Here is an 18,331-nt window from a genome sequence, read left to right on the forward strand (position 1 = left end):
AAACTGAGCGTAAGGAACTCTGTATATCTCACTAAAAGGGACAAATTTCATAAAGGGATCCATTGTCAATGGTCGTAGGTTTGAGACTTCTGTCTCAGTAGTGAGAACGATCTAATAATTGTGTCTCGTTGTCCTTCCCTCATTCTTCCATTCAAATGATATCAAGCTGAATTTATACAATTCAAACCACAGTCATTCAGTCCCAACACGGTAAAAATATGGGAAGGCGAGGTTACCACATGAAGCATTAATTCTGTAACCCTATATACAATGAATTTTGAAAAGAGATCAAACAAACAATAAATATAGACAAAACAGTTATATATTCATATTAGATAATACTTACATTTTCGTCGACTATAATGAAATTCATCCCTGGTAAGCCTTGTCGATCAGGTTTATTCTATCTTTTCAAAACTTTGACACGTATTTTCCAATCTCGTCTCGATGCATGTAACTCATCAACAAAGTTATATGTAGTCATGGGGATAATGTTTTGAAAAAGTCAAAGAAATGGTTGGGAAGAAGGATTAGTAATTTAAACCGAAATTAGAATAAATTATTATTTATTAATAATTACAAAACAGACTTGTAAATACCAAAAAAATGTGTCTAACAAAACTAATAATGCATCTGGATTATCAATTTTGAATCCTTATACTTGGTCTAATCCATTAGACACCATCTGTATCCAGTCCATCTAATCTCTCTCTAATCCTGAAATTTTAATAACAAAAAAAAAGATATACATAAGGTTGGCAAATTACTGTTACGCAATTTAGACAAATCTAAATATTGTTTTTTTTCTTCACAAATCAATTTAGACAACACAGAGAAACATACTTACCTATTGCGCAAGGTTAAAATTTCAGCAATCGGTGAATCAGTGATAAAACGGGACACACCATCATCATCATGATCTTTGATAGACACATTCTCTAAAATATATATATATATTAAAATATACTACGATTTTATAAATAACATATTGATATATCATTAGAAAACAAACATAGCCCCGTCAATTGCTACACACCAATCGGTTAACACACATATAGCAAAGGGACCTTCGTATTCTCTACACTTATCTCTTATTTCAGTTGCCAACTCACCGTCTGCAACACACTCAAGCATAAATTTCTTATATTTTGACAAACAAAAGTAGTTAAGAATTAGTTAGTTAGACTTCAAACATATAGTTTGAAATATACTTACTCGTCATCTATTATCTTAAATCGAATTGATGATGAAGTCGTTCCATCATCTCAAAGCATCTCCAAAATGCATAAAGGTTTAAATTTCAGCAATCGGTGAATCAGTGATAAACCGGGACACACCATCATCATCATGATCCTTGGTAGACACATTCTCTAAAATATATATATTAGAATATTGTTACATTATATACTACGATTTTATAAATAACATATTGATATATCATCAGAAAACATACCCCCGTCAATTGCTACACACCAATCGGTTAACACACATATATCAAAAGGACCTTCGTATTCTCTACATCTATCTCTTATTTCAGTTGCCAATTCACCGTGTGCAACACACTCAAGCATAAATTTCCTATATTTTGACAAACAATATAGTTAAGAATTAGTTAGTTAGACTTCAAACATATAGTTTGAGATATACTTACTCGTCATCTATTATCTTAAATCGAATTGATGATGAAGTCGTTCCATCCTGATCACAGCGTCTCCAAGGTGCATAAAAGCTTTTAGCCATCTTACCGGATAATTCACAACTCAAATTAACACCACTAAATTAAAACACGTCACACATAATCAGCTAGACAGAACAAATAAAACGATAATATACAATTTAAAAACACTCAGCAGACAGTACCGTTTATCCCTCAGACAGAATGTTACAGTTGAATATGCACCCCATTTTTCGGAATCATATACATCCTTACATGGACTGCCATAGGAAGGAACAGGATGCTCTCTAGAGAGTAAACCACACCACGTCCCAGATCGACTTACATTTAAGACCCGACCTATCAAATCTTCATAAACAATAAAAACTAAACCATATTAACATCAGCAACATAATAATAACGAAATTCAATATCTAAACCAAAAATAAACACACCAACTAAATAGTCATCATCATGGACACGATCCAATATCCTTTGAAAATCAACGAAGTCAAAATAAGCGTTTTCACTCTACGTGAAGTCTTGTCAATGATAGTTGATGGTAGGAACAATATTTTGTATCTATGAGAAATCAGTCTACAACTATCCTCACACTCGATAACAGAAAAACGACTGATAATAATCCAACTACCAACATCTATGCGAGACGCTGCGACATCGATTTCACCATCTCTAACAGTGGCCTAAATTTTAACACTCTGTGAATAAAACAGTCAATTAGACATCAACATAATTTTATAATATTTTTTGTCATAATATAATAAATACTTTTTCATCCGATAATATGAGCTCCAGGGAAGAACGTTTCAAAATTAGCATATGCACCCACGTCTGTAAAACCTAAAACAAAGATAGTACAACCATCTTTGGAAGGTCTCCAACGGGACACACACCCTCCAAAACACATTGAACCAAGAGAAACTGTATAAGTACACACCGAATTCTGGTATCCCGATATACTAATATTCTTTTCGATGAGTATATCATTCGGTTCAACGTTTTGGTGATCCTCACTATCATCGTCACTCTCAGTCTCATCATCCAACATAACATCTTCATCATCATCCTCATCATCATCAGTGGAATCAGCATCGTCATCATCTTCATCTTCATCATCACCACTATCACCTTCCGAGTTATCACTTGAACCATCAGATCCTTCACAAGACTCACCGTCGTCAATAAAATCATCTTCAGAATCGTATTCATCTGTTTGGTCCATATCATCGGTATCATCGTGCAACTCGGCATCAGACCCCATGTAATCCTCAAAACCATAATCATCATCAGTACCACGGCCAGATAGCACATCGGTATCATCAGACTCATTATCTTCTGCATAGATAAACATATGAAAAAACAACGTAGTTAGAATTTAAAAATAAATATTAAAATAAGGGAAAAAATGGTGCTCGAAGCAAAAAACGAACCATTGAAACCATTAGATTCTTTATTTATAATCCAAACCTTCCTCGCAAAATCCCAAAGAAAGGTCTTGTGAGCATGATCGCTCGAATTAACATGATCAGAACCTAAATGCACAAAACAAACATCAGAACAAACATAAACACATATAAAAAATTTAATATACATCATTAACAAAATTATATTACAGGAAGAGCAGAAATACCTCCTTTGATCAAAAACTTCTGATCAAGAATAGATATATAATACGCAGAATCAAGATCTATATAAAAAATGAATACGTTCGTAGATTAATATATAGTAAAGATACGAAATTGTAAGATTAAGATACAACACTACGAAAGGTACAAAATTTTAAGATTAATATACAGTACTACGAACCTTCGATTACAGGATTATATGTCCGCAAGGTCCACTCGTCGATAGCAAGATCCATAAGTAACTTGCATGGATAACCTAAAAATACAAAATAATTACTAATAAGTATTATAACTTGCATGAATAACCTAAAAAGGCACAACAACTTTTTTTGTGATATCGACGAAAACGTATGGAGTTACATAACGATAATCAGATATCTCTTTTTGATCCATATCCTGGCGATAGGAATTCAACATAGATATGAATTCAACATAGATCTTAACTCGCGAGCATAAGCCTGGTTATCAAAACCTATGGACGAAAAAAATTTTAGAATCATTAAAAACGTACAGAACATATATATTATTATTAATTTGAAGAGAGCTAGATATATACCTGAAGCAGTAGACGAAACTTCCCAAGTAATCATGACTTTCGATGGATGATCAAAGCTGTACTTAGACGAATACATGGTTAGGTTTGCATGCAAATAGACAAACATGATGAATTTTTTCTAAAGAGATCCAAAAAGTTAATGCTATTATAAAAACCTTAGCAAAATAAACACGGAACTCTAACAGAGAAACTAAACTGTAAATTATGAGACGATTGTTTTAAAACACTCATATGTATACGTGTAAACAACCTAGAGTTTATTTTTTTATGAAAAATACTAAAAGGAAATTCTTGTTCTATATACGATATTATCTTCCCATGAATTTAATAGTTATTAACTATAAAAAATGTAAAGATTCCATTCTAGATAATAACAAAGGAAATTATGACATATTTCCGTTTGCAAAATATTTAAAACACTCATATTTATACGTGTAAACAACCTAGGGTTGATTTTTTTATGAAAAATACTAAAAGGTAATTCTTGTTCTATATACGATATTATCTTCCCATGAATTTTATAGTTATTAACTATACAAAATGTAAAGATTTCATTCTAGATAATAACAAAAAAAATTATGATATATTTTCGTTTGCAAAATATTTAGCAAATAAAAATTATTTCCAAACATTAAATTGTAACAAAAATCTAAAAATTAAAAAAAAATCTAACTCCATGACTCAAACCCGTGAGCTTTCGCTGAACGGACAAAGCACCTAACCAACAGAGCTACCATCTCATTCAGTGTAAATGATATATTGGAAGGTATGTATAATGTTTCTGTATTTCCACGTAGAGTAACCAATCGCCAAAACCCTAGAATAAAACGTAAAAAAAATAGTAAATGAATATAAGCGGAGGCAGAAAATATTTATTTATATAGAAAACGATTCCGGGTTTATATGTTTCTTTATTTATTTGTTCATTATTGATGTGATCAACTATTTCTTTATAATTATCACAAACATGGGCTTGTGCTCACTTTTCTCTAGATCTGATCCATGATTGGTTATAAAAATTGATTTAAAAGAGAGAAATTTTGAAAAAAAAAACACAATTAAATTAGTCTAAGATTCGAATTTGCTACGTATGAGATAAGAATTCGGGTCACTAACCATTGTAGTTTGTGTTATTTTTTTGTTAACCAATCAGCAGTTAAATATATATATTTTTATTATCGACAAAAATTGGTATTATGCCATATATTTTCTGTGGGCTCTACTCCATGTTTTGTTGTGTATAAATTATGGAATATTTCCTTTTAATCAGATTTTCTTTTTAATTGCAGAATAATCAACTGACCAATCAGAATAGAGTATTTTCATTAATGGCACAAGTGTAATTTAACATCCTCCACCAAAACGACATAAAAAATAATAATAATTAATTTATATCAACCAATCAAATCATCAGAATTTTATTAAACAAAACGACACAAAAATTGTGCGTTAAACCACAGACGAATTCACTTCTTAATTACTAATATAGAAATCTAAATTCACATAATAACAAAGTTTATAATTAACATTACATCAATGTATACTTAATTAATCGCATACTCTTATTCTACTAATATACAAATTTTACTGTTTAAAATTAAAATATAATAACAATTTTTTGATTTAAAAAAATAAATAACAAAAACAAATTATATCTAAACAAAAAAATAAATGCAACTTATATTAGAAATAAAAAATAAAATATTCTCATGCAGACGCACGGAGTTAAAATCTAGTTTTTATTAAAGCTAAACAAAAAAGAAATGAATTTACAGAGCCCAGCCTAGCGTTTTCGCCATATAACAAGAGACCATCCTAGGCTTCTTAGCCCAAGAAACCCAATAAGAGGAACCAAATCGAACCGAGTTGACTAATAACTAGGATATAACCAAATTCAAACAGCTACTTCTGGTAACGAAAACATCATCATCATCGTTCATCAATCATCATCCTCCCATGTGGACCTTACACATTCCTATGGCTTCTCTTACACCCTCTTAAATTCTTATTACTTACAGCCTGGTGACTGTACTTTATGTATATGTAATTGATATTCTGTGAAATGAATTTGCAATGCAAGGCAAGACATCTCTCTCTCCTTTGTCTCTCTCACTACCAAAAATTAAAGATAACATTTAAAAAAAAAAACTCTCATTACCTACCACTTGATACCTCCATCTGCTCTTCTTCTCTTCATACCTTCTACCAGATCTCACTCCCCACATTTCAAAGTTTTCTCCTTTTCTTGAGAAAAATTACGTCTCTTTCCTTTTTTTTAGGTTAGACATTTCCATATTCGTTTATTTGCTGGGCCACAGAGTGTTTATTTGGATTTGTTTATTTAACTAATACTATAGTTGTTGTGGTTACATGAGAAGCTTAGATCGCACAGTCCTTTCTTCTACATTGACACTTGCCTTAAGAGGGGGGCCAAAGAAAGGTCTTGTCTCTTCGTCTGAGCTGTTCATTTTCTTGGTTTCTTGCATCTTGGATTTTGCTACTTACGGTTTCTTTCTTCTCTCAGATTTTAGTTGTTCTTGGTGTTTAGGATCTGGAAATTTTTTCTTCTCAAGGTTCGTAAATGGGTGTGAAGACTTCAAAGATCTAAAATTTTAACAGGTAATAATAACTAATCATTAAATTCTCTCATCTTCATTGGTAACTTACTCTGTTCTGTATTGTCTGCTTACATGTATTTAATACAATCGTTATTGCTTGTGTATTTGCATCTTCCAATTGGGCAACTAATGCTCGTCTTTATATGTCCTTGATTTTAGCTCCTTGTGTTGTCCTGTTGTGTGTTTTCCTGTGAAATTTTAGTCTTTCTGTGCGTAAATTTCTGTTTGGATAAACTTGGGACCACAAATGCACAAACTTGGAGAAAAGACTCTTCTTTCATCACACTTTATTTTCTGTCCGAAGTCTCTTTGTTTCTCCATGGTTTTGGATTAAGAATCTGATTTTCTGGTTAGTGTTGATTTTAGGGAAGATGGGCAGTGATCTGAAAAGCCAGCTATCTAGAGAGAGTCATATCTTTGGACTTAAAGTTTGGGAAGTAATTGGAATAGCTGTTGCATTGCTCATCATAGCTATCCTCTCGGTTCTTTCATATTGTCTCACTACGAAAAAGAAATCAAGAACAGCTAAGTCCGGTCTTCCCGTTATCCAAATCCCTCCAGTCTCCAAGGAGATCAAAGAAGTAAGAGTTGAGCATGTCTCGGCAAGTAACTTTGCTCCTCGTGAAGGCATTCTTCTCACAATCCAGGACAAAAACAGCAGAGATTCAGACAAAGTCTTGGTTCATTTAGATATAGGGAAGAAGCGAAAGAATGGTGGAAGTAGTTGTAGCCGGTCAGGCTCGTTTCACCATTTAGAGATCATAGATAAACATTCTGAGTCAGGTGAAGAAGTCTCTGTAAACCAACCTTCTTCATCATCATTGTATAACATCGCAACTCCATCTCCATTGTCTGGTTTGCCTGAGTCTCATCTTGGTTGGGGACACTGGTTTACATTGAGAGATCTTGAAATAGCAACTAATAGATTCTCAAAGGAGAATGTTATTGGTGAAGGCGGCTACGGGGTTGTTTACAGAGGAGAGTTGATCAATGGAACTCCTGTTGCAGTTAAAAAGATTCTTAATCAGTTGTGAGTTCTTGTTACAAGAATTTGAATTTCTTTAACCTTTTTTTGGTTTGTTCACTCTGTTGAGTTTTTGCTTGATTGAAACTGTAGGGGACAAGCTGAGAAAGAGTTTAGAGTCGAGGTTGATGCTATCGGTCATGTGCGTCACAAGAACTTGGTCCGTCTTCTTGGATACTGCATTGAAGGCACTCACAGGTATAAAGATTGTAACTTTATCTTAATCTTCAGAGAAAGAGAATCCAAATTTGTGACTTAACTCACTGAAACCAATGGAAAATGTTATTAGGATATTGGTTTACGAGTATGTGAACAATGGAAACTTAGAACAGTGGCTTCATGGAGGAATGAGACAGCATGGCTATCTAACTTGGGAAGCTAGAATGAAGGTTCTCATCGGTACATCGAAAGCGTAAGCAAGATGTTTCCTTTTTTCAATCACAAACCCGTCTCAGTTATTCTTCTCACATGTTTGATTATCCTCTGTATTTGTGTAGTCTTGCATATCTGCATGAAGCAATAGAGCCAAAAGTAGTACACAGAGACATCAAGTCAAGCAACATACTGATCAATGAAGAATTCAACGCAAAGGTTTCAGATTTTGGACTTGCCAAGTTGCTTGGCGCTGGGAAAAGCCATGTCACAACTCGAGTGATGGGCACATTTGGGTGAGAGTAGCTATAAAACTGAAAGCAAAAAGGGCTTAAGTATCAATGCTCAAGCTATCGTTTTTTCTTAACGTTTTGCAGGTACGTTGCTCCAGAATATGCAAACACAGGGCTGTTAAATGAAAAGAGTGATGTCTATAGCTTCGGTGTTGTGCTCTTAGAAGCAATCACAGGAAGAGACCCTGTTGATTATGGCCGTCCTGCTCATGAGGTAATAAACTCTTTTTCATTGGGTTTTATATTGAAAGCTTGAGAAACTTAACAACGATCATTGCAGGTGAATCTAGTGGACTGGTTGAAGATGATGGTTGGAACAAGGCGGTCCGAAGAAGTAGTTGATCCAAAAATAGAGGTAAGGCCACCTACGAGATCATTGAAACGAGCCCTTCTGACGGCTCTGAGATGTGTCGATCCAGATTCTGACAAACGCCCAAAAATGAGCCAAGTTGTTCGTATGCTTGAGTCTGAGGAATATCCCATTCTAAGAGAGGTTAGTGTTTTGACAGAGAACATAACAAGAAGGATACATAAGAGGTGATGGTAACTGTAAATATGTTGATTTCAGGACCGACGACGTTCTAGAACACGAGAAGGGAGTATGGACTCAGACATTGACATGAGTACACCGGTCTCAAGATCACAAAGCAAGAGATGATAATCTGAGTAATCTATCAATCTGCATAAGCTTTCAAACGTGCTTTATGCTATTCTTTGAGCTTGTTCCTTTGCATTTTCTGTTATTCTTTTTCCCTTGCCTCTCACCTGTCTCTTTGTCTTGAGTAGACTTTAGATGATTTGATTGTACATGGAATTGGGTTTGTATTTTAAAATCCTACATCAACATAAATACATAATAGATTGTTTGTACAGTATTATTGAATCAGTTCTTCAGTATCTGCTTTACTTTACAACACAAAAAGTCACATAGCCAAAATTCAAAGCAATGTAGCTCACGGATGTATACATTAAATTTCTATAAACGTTGATCAAACATCTGGTCCCGTAGCTCAGTTGGTTAGAGCGTTGGTCTTATGAGCCGAAGGTCGCGGGTTCGAGCCCCGCCGGGACCAATTTCGGCTTCTTTTGGTTTTTTCTTAAGGTTTCTTACCTTAAAAGCTTTCACAAAATGAGTTAACAAAAGGGATCGCATGGAAATGGAAGCAAATACAAACCTTAAAAGCTTTCACAAAATGAGTTAACAAAAGGGATCACATGGAAATGGAAGCAAATACAATCTGTACTTCATCGACACCAAAGCTTTGAAGCAACATGCATCAAGAAGTTGCAATAAAAAGCTTGAAAAGTTAAAGAAAAGTTGAAACCGAGATATGGGAGACGACCATCTTTTTTCTTTTTGGGTTAAAAAATAGTGTTTTTAACCGATATTCCAAAATCCAGACCCCCTTAGAAATTCAAATCCAACTCAACATTTCAATCAGATAAATTAAAAAAAAATAGTCAATCAGCAAAGAAAAATCGAATTGCAAAACGAATCAAATATCAATTTGCTTGCCCACACTTTTGGACTTCAGAGGCAGAAGAATGGGAAAAGGGAGAATCGACCACACCTACTAGAGAAGTTGAAATTAAGGGAAAAGTGATGCTAACCGACTTATTCTAGGCTCTAGGGGTTGGGACTGAAGAGCCTTATACAGACAAACGATTGCCCAATGCTACTTGTGACCATATTTCACCTCTTCACAAAACCAATTGACAAGGCTACTTTGCTATTCCATACATTTCTTACTGTTGATGAATTGTTTTTAAAACATAATTCTTTCTTTATTAACTCTTCAACAAGAATAAGTATAGAAAGTTGTAAATCTATCTATATATTCAATACATTATCAAACTTCTCATTGCAAAAAATTATATATGGCTTTCTTCGAATATAGATGAATAAAGTTAAATGAATGCTGATATATACATCCGTATTTTTATGGTATTTGACCATGGTTTTTCAGTGGTTTTTTTCGAAAAGACTGTTTTAAGTGTTTTTGCATGCGTTTTCTGTGGTTGTAATTCTTCAGAAGGGAATGTAAAACTTTTTCACCCAATAATCGGTTTTACAATGTTTGCATCTCCTCAATTTGAATTTTGGAAAAATGATTTAATTGAGTTTAGATAGAATTTAGTACATTAAGATACTTCAGGTGGTAGCAAACTACAATCTAATATATTAGTTGAATGAGAACGAGAGATTTTTGGAGAAGAAGATAAGTTTGTTGGAGAAAATTATCATTAAGTTTTTCGTTACAATCTTATATACAATTGAAATTTGATTAAACCGTACAAAACCAACAAATGAGTTAATTTAGTGTTGAACCGGCAAAAGGAAACCGATCCATATCTATATTAAGTCCAATATAAAACCTACATACATGTTGTTCTTCGATGCCTGAAGCGATAAGATTTGGTTGCTGAGGAGAGGATGGGTTTTCTCCATGTCACATAAGCTTTCTTCCCTCCAAATGCTATGAAGGAAAGTGAGGTCGAATTCATAGTTGTATCTGAGATGATAGTTATTACTCTGTCCCAGCTCTTCGAGAATTGAGTTTGTAGTGGCCCTTGGACTACAGAGTCTCTATTAATTACTAGTCCGAAGATACAGTCTTCGTTCCTCGCGCGTGAGACAATTTGGCTAAACCTATCAAACCCTAAAGTCTACGACATGCGTAGGATAATGAAGTCCATTACTCCTTTTAACTTTATTCTCTTTGTATACCTTCACAAATTAATGCGAGTATATATATATTGGTAGTCATTCTTCGTCGCCTAACACATTCACATACAAAAAATGTCATTTCCTTCACTCTTCTATGCACTCCTCTTGATCTTATTCTCATCGTCACGAGTTGCTCATAACATAAATCTAAGCCCATCACCGGCTCCAAGTCCGGCTTATTATGATGCTAACGACAATGCCTTAACCGTCTTCGACGTTACTTCGTTTGGAGCCATCGGCGATTGCACAACTGACGACACTTCAGCATTTAAGATGGCATGGGACGTGGCATGTATGAGCACAGGTATTGAGTCAACGATGCTTCTTGTTCCTTACACCTTCTGTTTCTTGGTGAAGCCAACCACCTTCAATGGTCCTTGCAGAACCCGCCTTGCATTACAAGTAAGCTACTTTTATAAATAAATGGATAAATCATAATTAAACCGAAGCCAAAACTAATATCCAAGACCTGTAAAAAACCAGATATTTGTCATTTAAAACATTTTCAGATGTCATACCATATCGAATTTCGCAGATGCTGGAATTTGCTTCTTGCCTTCTTTTTAATTGAATATAAAATTTATTCAAACGAAAAAAAAAACTGCATGTTGCTCGTTTTTAAAAGGAGAACAGAACATGACAAATGAACTGTGCTTTAGATCTTATGCTTCAGTAGGTGTTTCCAGCCATTTCATAATCATATATTTCTGTGTTTTTCATAGTATCATGTACGGTTTATTTTGTTTTCTTGATAGATCGATGGGATCATTGTGTCGCCAGATGGACCGAGGTCATGGCCGTGGAACTACAAGAGGCAGTGGATAATGATTTACAGAGTGAATGGACTATCAATTCAAGGCTCTGGTCTTATCGACGGCCGTGGCCAGAAATGGTGGGACCTTCCTTGCAAACCTCACAAGGGTATTAATGGAACGACTCAACCTGGTCCTTGTGACAGTCCAGTGGTTAGTCATTCTTTCACAATCACATTTTGTTATACATATATATAAGATTTTGTGATGGGTAAAGCAATTGTCATTTGATGTTAATATCAGGCGATTAGGATATTTCAGAGCTCAAATGTGAGGATCAAAGGGCTTAACTTCAAGAACAGTGCTCAGTTCCATGTAAGGTTTGACAATTGCAGTGATGTTGTTGTAGATTCCGTGACCATCAAGTCACCAGCTTCTAGTCCCAACACTGATGGAATCCACATTGAGAACACACATAACGTTCAGATTCGCACTTCTGTGATTTCCAACGGTACGTTTTCCCCTACTCTTCTAGTTGTTTGACATGTAAATTCGTTGATTTTGATCAGTTTAATGTATGTTTTTGATTCGGTTACAACAGGAGATGATTGTATTTCAATTGGAGCCGGCTGCTTTAATGTGGATATTAAGAACATTACGTGCGGTCCAAGCCATGGGATTAGGTATTTCTTTCATAATTTCCATTAAAATTCTATCCATCTTCTGCCAAACTCTATCTGCTTCTCATAGAGTAGGATTAGATTCTCAGCCTTTTTGAGCTCACTAGCCTCTCTTGTGAACGTTTTTCTCTAACCAGATTACTCTTAGAACTAGAAGTGAACGTAGCCTAAAGGTTTATGGATTCCTTAGGCTTCAAATAAAATTTTGTGGGGTTTTACTTAGTGTAAAGAAGGACTTATGAGTAAATGTTGCAGCATAGGCAGCCTTGGAGTCCACAACTCGAGTGCATGGGTCTCGAACATAACTGTGACCAACTCAACCATATGGAACTCGGACAACGGAGTTCGGATAAAGACATGGCAAGGAGGGTCAGGCTCGGTTTCAAGAATCGTGTTCCGTAACATTTGGATGGTGAATGTTCGTAACCCTATAATGATAGACCAATACTATTGCCAAACCAAGAACTGTGCAAACCAAACAAGCGCAGTCATTATCAGGGATGTTCTGTATGCAAATATCAAAGGGTCTTACGATCTGAGAAGCCCACCAATGCATATTGGTTGCAGCGACTCTTTCCCCTGCACTAACTTGAGACTAGAGAATGTTGACCTGTTTCCATACAAAGGCCAGCTTTTGAATAACCCGTTTTGCTGGAACGCGTATGGAAGCATGCAGCCGATTACAATCCCACCTGTTTATTGCCTGCTTGAGGCACTTCCAGACTGCTGACACAAGAAGATGTGTTCATCTCTATTCACCAACTTGGTTTAAGATTCAGAACAAATATGAACACAAAAAGATACAACTTAGTCAAAAGGTTAGGTATTGTCCTGAAAGTCTACAACTTTTTAGAATACACACTACATTCAGTTGTGATAGGCCTGAAGAAGTCAAATCTATTTTGTATCATATATAACAAAAGATATTCACAAAGTGAATTTTGTGAAAATGGATCAGTACTGATTGTCCAGAAAGATTGAAGATTTTACCGAAGTCTCAGTTCATTAATTTGCACATATATTGTTTGATCAAGCAAACACTTGTGTAGAAGAAAATGAAAGAGATGATGCATATATGTAGAGGAGATAGTAGGGAGGAGAACTTATATTCCATTTATTGATTGGCGAATTTTGGTGAGGAGACAAATCAGTCCATGACGCACATTTTTCATGAACAAGAATTAGCCGCATTTGGGATAACATTAGTTGCAAATAGAAGCGAGTACCTCCAGCAACGAAGCCGTGAATCTCATCTGAGTCTCCTCATTCACAGCAACGAAAAGAGGAACATGAACAAAGAGCGAACTGGTCTTATTCTGCTCTGCAAATCTCAGTGAGTGGTAATAGACATAGTTGCACACAAATCGACCTGCATCATCTGATGTTATCACCTCAAAGCCCTTCTTCTCCAACGCCTTTGTTATCTCTTCAACAGGAAGAGTAGTCTGTAAATCATACACCACTCTTTGATTGGAAAATTCTGCAGATCACAAGATCAAGAAACACTGCTCGAGGAGATAGTGTCGACATACCTTTCTTACAGTTGAGATGGGACCATCAGAAGGAACAATTGGTAGATTCTGCAGACCACAAGAATGTTTCATAGAGCTAAACAACTAATCAAACAAGAAAAACCAAAGTAGAGTGAAGCAAAAACCTGAGGCTTCCAACCCAATTCATCGGGGCAACGAAAAGTCGCTTCATTCACAGCTTGTTGCTCAATTGCAAATTTCGTAGCGCCACTATTAACTCCAAAGTGAACCTAAAGAAACACCAGAACAAACTTCTTCAGCATCGAGAATCAAAGCAAGTACTCTCTCAATCGCTTGGCTCAACCAACTAACTCACCCATATAGTTTTTCCAGAGGTTAATGACTCTGATTCTTTCGTGTTAACGGCGGATTGTAGCAACTGGTAAAGCGATGCAAGAGCTCCCTGACCAGCAGTTTCAAGCACAGTACAGCTTCCAAGAACCATGTCTTTCGACTGACTATTCTTCGCTAGATATTCTTTCAGGTTAGTTGCCATTTTCTCTGTTGGGTTTTCTGCAACTCCATGGAATTTTTTGAAGCCTGTGATGTTAATTGTCACAGCCGTTGGTCCTTCAGAACCCATCAATACAACTGAAAAACAAAAAAGGTTGTTTTTTTTTAAAACACTGACACAGTGACACTAGCTCTCTATTCACAATCTAAAGACAAACCAGATTTAGAACAATCAGTTCTTTATCTGACAACAAAAAATCATCAAACGAAATTACAAATAAAGAAACGAAACCAGATCTCAACAAGTTTAACTTGATTCGCAACATAAAGGTTATGACTTTTTCAACGACAAGGATAAAGTTTGCAGCTTATTCTAATTTCCGTAAATAGCGAACGAACCCAGCTGATTCAAACGATGAAAAGGACAAAAATTTCAGAGGTCGGGTTATCAAATTACTGATGGATAACAGCAGAGTGCAAATACCCAATACAGAAAAATGGAAAACTGGATCAAACCCAGTTCAAAAAATACGCAAAGAAATGATAAAAAAAAAATCGTAAGTTTTACCACAGCGAGACAGATATTGAATCCTAATACGATGAACACAATGAGAAGCTTTCTGTGTTCTTTGAGTGAAATCGATTGCTTGTAAAATCTGAGAGAGAGAGACGAGAGGAAATGTGACTCAACCACCAGTCTTTGTCCTTATCCAATCAATGGAAACCTAACTTTTAATCATTTTCCACTATGGACGGAAGTTCGATAAAATCATAAAACAAGACAAGAGACATGGAACATAGGGCTGGCAAAATATCCGTTATATTTGCTTCGATCCGTTATTCGTTTCGATTCGATCCGAAAAATCTGGATATTCGTAATTTTATGGAGCAAAGCAAATACTAAAATTTAATATCCGTTAAAAACGAAGCAAATCACAAATACTAAAAAAAATTAAGACGGATATCCGCTCCGGTATAAATATATATGTATATATAAATATATAATAAATCATATAAAATGTATAATTATTATACATAAATGTAATTTTTGTAAATTTTTGTTTATAAATTTGATTATTATAAATATTAAAACTTAAAAAGTTAAGAAAAAATATTTTTTTTAAAAGAAAATATTGTTATTTTTAACTAAATTTTGAATTTTTTAATATTTATTTTAAATATATTATTATTTAAATATTTTTGTGGAGCGGATCGGATATCCAGCAAATATTCAGATTTTTGGCGGATATTTGAAAAACGGATATCCGGATAATTACGGAGTGGATACGGATCGGAAACATGATTATCTGGACGGAGCGGAGCGAATCACGAATATCCCTAAAATCCAGGATATCCGCTCCGTGCCCACCCTAATGGAACATACATATGTTTAATATTCTTTACTGATATTACAAAGGCCAAAAAACAAAAGTGGTAGGTCACTTCCAAAAGAAGATAATAATTAGAATAAGAAAAACAATAATTGCTATATGATAATTGAGTGATTCAAGTGGTGATGCCTGTATATTGCATTGATATGCGTGAACGCCTGAACTCGATTAGAAAAGATGGGACATCTCAACTAAACCATTAGAACTTGAACCGAAATAACCGGATTAAAACCATAATTGAAGCCTTCCTATGGAGTATGAAATGACCGGTGCGGATGTTCAGTCTCACCAATAATCTCTACAGGAACACTCTCCGTTCTTGAAATGATGGAACCTGTTTGCATCTCTTAGAATGATCTCTCTCTCTGTCACTTTAGAAATCAGCTTAATAGCGGCGTGGCAATCTCTACAGACTCTAAGGTTTTTTATGACCCGAATGGGAACTCCTTCGGGTAGCTTTAAGAGTCCATAAGCCACTGCGAGTCTCTCGCTGTGACATCTCAGGTTGTCCACTTTCTCTTCCTCGTCCACATCATGCAACACATTGCTGCAATCAGGACTATAACCAGCTTCTCTCAATAATCCATCTATTTTCTCCAACATCATCGATATCATCGCTTCTTCGGGATGGTTTCTGATACCTCCACGAGTGAAACTGTGCACTTTCTTATCTATTTCAATCCAGCTACAACCAGGAAATTTATTTACATTCTTTGTCCTCATGTTTTTCCTCAGTTCTGCAACATCTCCCCACTTAGCTCGAGATGCGTTTATGCTTGATAGCAAAACGTATGGACCAGCGTTTTCTGGTTCTATCTCGAAAAGCTTCTTTGCAGCAACTTCGGCTATATCTAGTCGTGAGTGAGTTTTACACGCTCCCAACAGAGAACCCCAAACTGTAGCATCTGGCTTTACGCTCATACTTTCGATCAGTTTCATTGCCTCGTCTATCCTTCCTGCACGCCCAAGCATATCCACCGTGCAAGAATAATGCTCAACCATTGGCGTAACGCAAAACCTCGATTCCATTGATTGAAATATCTCAAGCCCTTCCTCGACTTTGCCAGCATAGCTACATGCAGTCAGAATTGCAATTATGGTGACTTTGTTTGGCATTGTACCAGACGATGGCATCTCATTGAAAACCTTAAGCGCTTCCTTTCCTAAACCATGCGATGCGTAACCAGAAATGATTGAATTCCACATGATAACATCCTTTGAGGGAAACCTGTCAAACACTAGCTTCGCTTTCTCAAGTTCACCACATTTGACATACATGGTCATCAAAACAGAGGCAACATACACATCAACATCAAAATGGCATCTCACCAAGTGAGCATGTACCTGTCTACCATATTCGAGACTTGCTAAAGTGCCACAAACCGAAAGAATGCTGATCAAAGACGGAAAACTCGGTCTGACTCCATGTCTCTGCATTTCACCAAACAAATCAAGAGACTCCAATTCAAAACCTTTTCTTTCATAAGCTTTTATCATTCCTCGCCAAGTCGCATTATCTCTCTCCTTCATTTGATCAAAAACCCTCCTCGCTTTATCCATCTCTCCTTGTTCTCCAAACCCAACAATCATAGCATTACACGCAATAACCGGCTTTATCGGCATAGCCTCAAAGAACTGCTCGGCGTCCTCTATTCTCCCACTCAGTGTATACCCCAAAAGCATAGAAGTCCATGAAACTTCAGTTTTCTCAGGCATCACTTCAAAGAGCTTCCTAGCAACATCAACACGGTGATTCTGCCCGTACCCTGTAATCATTGTGGTCCAAGTAATCACATTTCTATCTCTCATCTCATCGAAAATCCGTCTTGCCTCATCTACTCTCCCTTCTTTACACAACCCACCAATCATGTTAGTACTTGCTACAACATCTTTCACAGGCATCATATCATACAGCCTACGCGCGTCATCAACACGCCCATCATCAATAAATCCACTAAACATCACAGTCCAAGAAACCTCATTCTTCTCCGGCATTCTCCAAAACAACGATTCCGCTTCAGCAACCATACCTTCTTGCACATAACCTTTAACCATCGCTGTCCAGGAGACAACGTTCCTCTCTGGCATCATCTCAAACGCATTCCTGGCTTCTTCAATCATCCTGTTCTTGATATACCCTGAAACCAACCCGTTCCACGATACGATGTTTCTCTCAGGCATTTCGTCGAACATGAGGCGTGCTTCTCTTGCCATGCCGTTTGCAAAATACCCAGAGACGATGGAGTTCCAGGTACCAATTGCTTTGAAGCGTAAGGAGTCGAAAATCTTCCTAGCTTCATTTATTTGGCCGGTCTTTGAGAGACGAGAGATTTGAAAGCTGGAATTGACTGATGTAGCTGTGCAGTAGGTTCTATGTAGGATAAAGTGAACCCTCTTCATTCACGTATTGATTCAAGGAACTGCTCAAAACCAGACGAAAAGCTCTACGGCTAGCTAATTTTGGACAAGAGCGTCCACTTAAGGTTCTTCGAATTTCAACATTTGAATTGGAAGATGAGAAAAAAAAAAAAAGCTGAATTGTTTGTTGGTTTGGGTCTAAACAAATGTTCGATTATCGGGAGCTTTTGTTCTGTTGTGTTTTTCTGCTGTAATTTTCGCTGATGAAGACGGT

General features: G+C 36.0%; 4 protein-coding genes and 1 non-coding gene across 8 annotated transcripts; 3 read left to right on the plus strand and 2 right to left on the minus strand.

Moving 5' to 3' along the window:
- The first annotated feature begins 6,032 nt into the window (after positions 1–6,032).
- LOC18010092 (probable receptor-like protein kinase At5g18500) lies at positions 6,033–9,024 on the plus strand. Of its 4 annotated transcripts, XM_024149029.1 has the most exons (10): positions 6,033–6,135; positions 6,235–6,296; positions 6,381–6,475; positions 6,841–7,504; positions 7,592–7,696; positions 7,788–7,910; positions 7,996–8,166; positions 8,248–8,377; positions 8,444–8,656; positions 8,732–9,024. In XM_024149029.1, the coding sequence occupies exons 4-10, from the start codon at positions 6,846–6,848 to the stop codon at positions 8,819–8,821; spliced, it is 1,491 nt and encodes a 496-aa protein (XP_024004797.1). In that variant the 5' UTR covers positions 6,033–6,135; positions 6,235–6,296; positions 6,381–6,475; positions 6,841–6,845; the 3' UTR covers positions 8,822–9,024. The 4 variants fall into 4 exon arrangements, with proteins under 4 accessions (XP_024004797.1, XP_006392400.1, XP_024004791.1 ...); XM_006392338.2 differs by having other exon boundaries at positions 6,061–6,296; positions 6,829–7,504; XM_024149023.1 differs by having other exon boundaries at positions 6,063–6,296.
- A 138-nt stretch (positions 9,025–9,162) lies between these two features.
- On the plus strand, positions 9,163–9,236 carry TRNAI-UAU. Its single transcript has one exon. It is a non-coding gene; the product is annotated as a tRNA-Ile (tRNA).
- Positions 9,237–10,963: 1,727 nt separating this feature from the next.
- LOC18010279 (polygalacturonase At1g48100) lies at positions 10,964–13,106 on the plus strand. Its single transcript, XM_006392339.2, has 5 exons — positions 10,964–11,293; positions 11,647–11,856; positions 11,947–12,154; positions 12,245–12,326; positions 12,579–13,106. The coding sequence occupies exons 1-5, from the start codon at positions 10,964–10,966 to the stop codon at positions 13,051–13,053; spliced, it is 1,305 nt and encodes a 434-aa protein (XP_006392401.1). The 3' UTR covers positions 13,054–13,106.
- A 221-nt stretch (positions 13,107–13,327) lies between these two features.
- On the minus strand, positions 13,328–15,100 carry LOC18010289 (pyrrolidone-carboxylate peptidase 1). Its single transcript, XM_006392340.2, has 5 exons — positions 14,877–15,100; positions 14,172–14,446; positions 13,981–14,085; positions 13,856–13,903; positions 13,328–13,768 (listed from the first exon to the last, which is right to left on the minus strand). Exons 2-5 carry the CDS (start codon positions 14,436–14,438, stop codon positions 13,526–13,528), a joined length of 663 nt encoding a protein of 220 aa, XP_006392402.1. The 5' UTR covers positions 14,439–14,446; positions 14,877–15,100; the 3' UTR covers positions 13,328–13,525.
- A 543-nt stretch (positions 15,101–15,643) lies between these two features.
- Positions 15,644–18,099, minus strand: LOC18010122 (pentatricopeptide repeat-containing protein At1g56690, mitochondrial). The gene has a single exon (XM_006392341.2). It carries the CDS (start codon positions 18,097–18,099, stop codon positions 15,985–15,987), a length of 2,115 nt encoding a protein of 704 aa, XP_006392403.1. The 3' UTR covers positions 15,644–15,984.
- Positions 18,100–18,331: the final 232 nt, after the last annotated feature.

Source organism: Eutrema salsugineum, unplaced genomic scaffold (assembly GCF_000478725.1).
Source record: "Eutrema salsugineum unplaced genomic scaffold, Eutsalg1_0 scaffold_8, whole genome shotgun sequence".
Classification (NCBI taxonomy): Eukaryota; Viridiplantae; Streptophyta; class Magnoliopsida; order Brassicales; family Brassicaceae; genus Eutrema; species Eutrema salsugineum.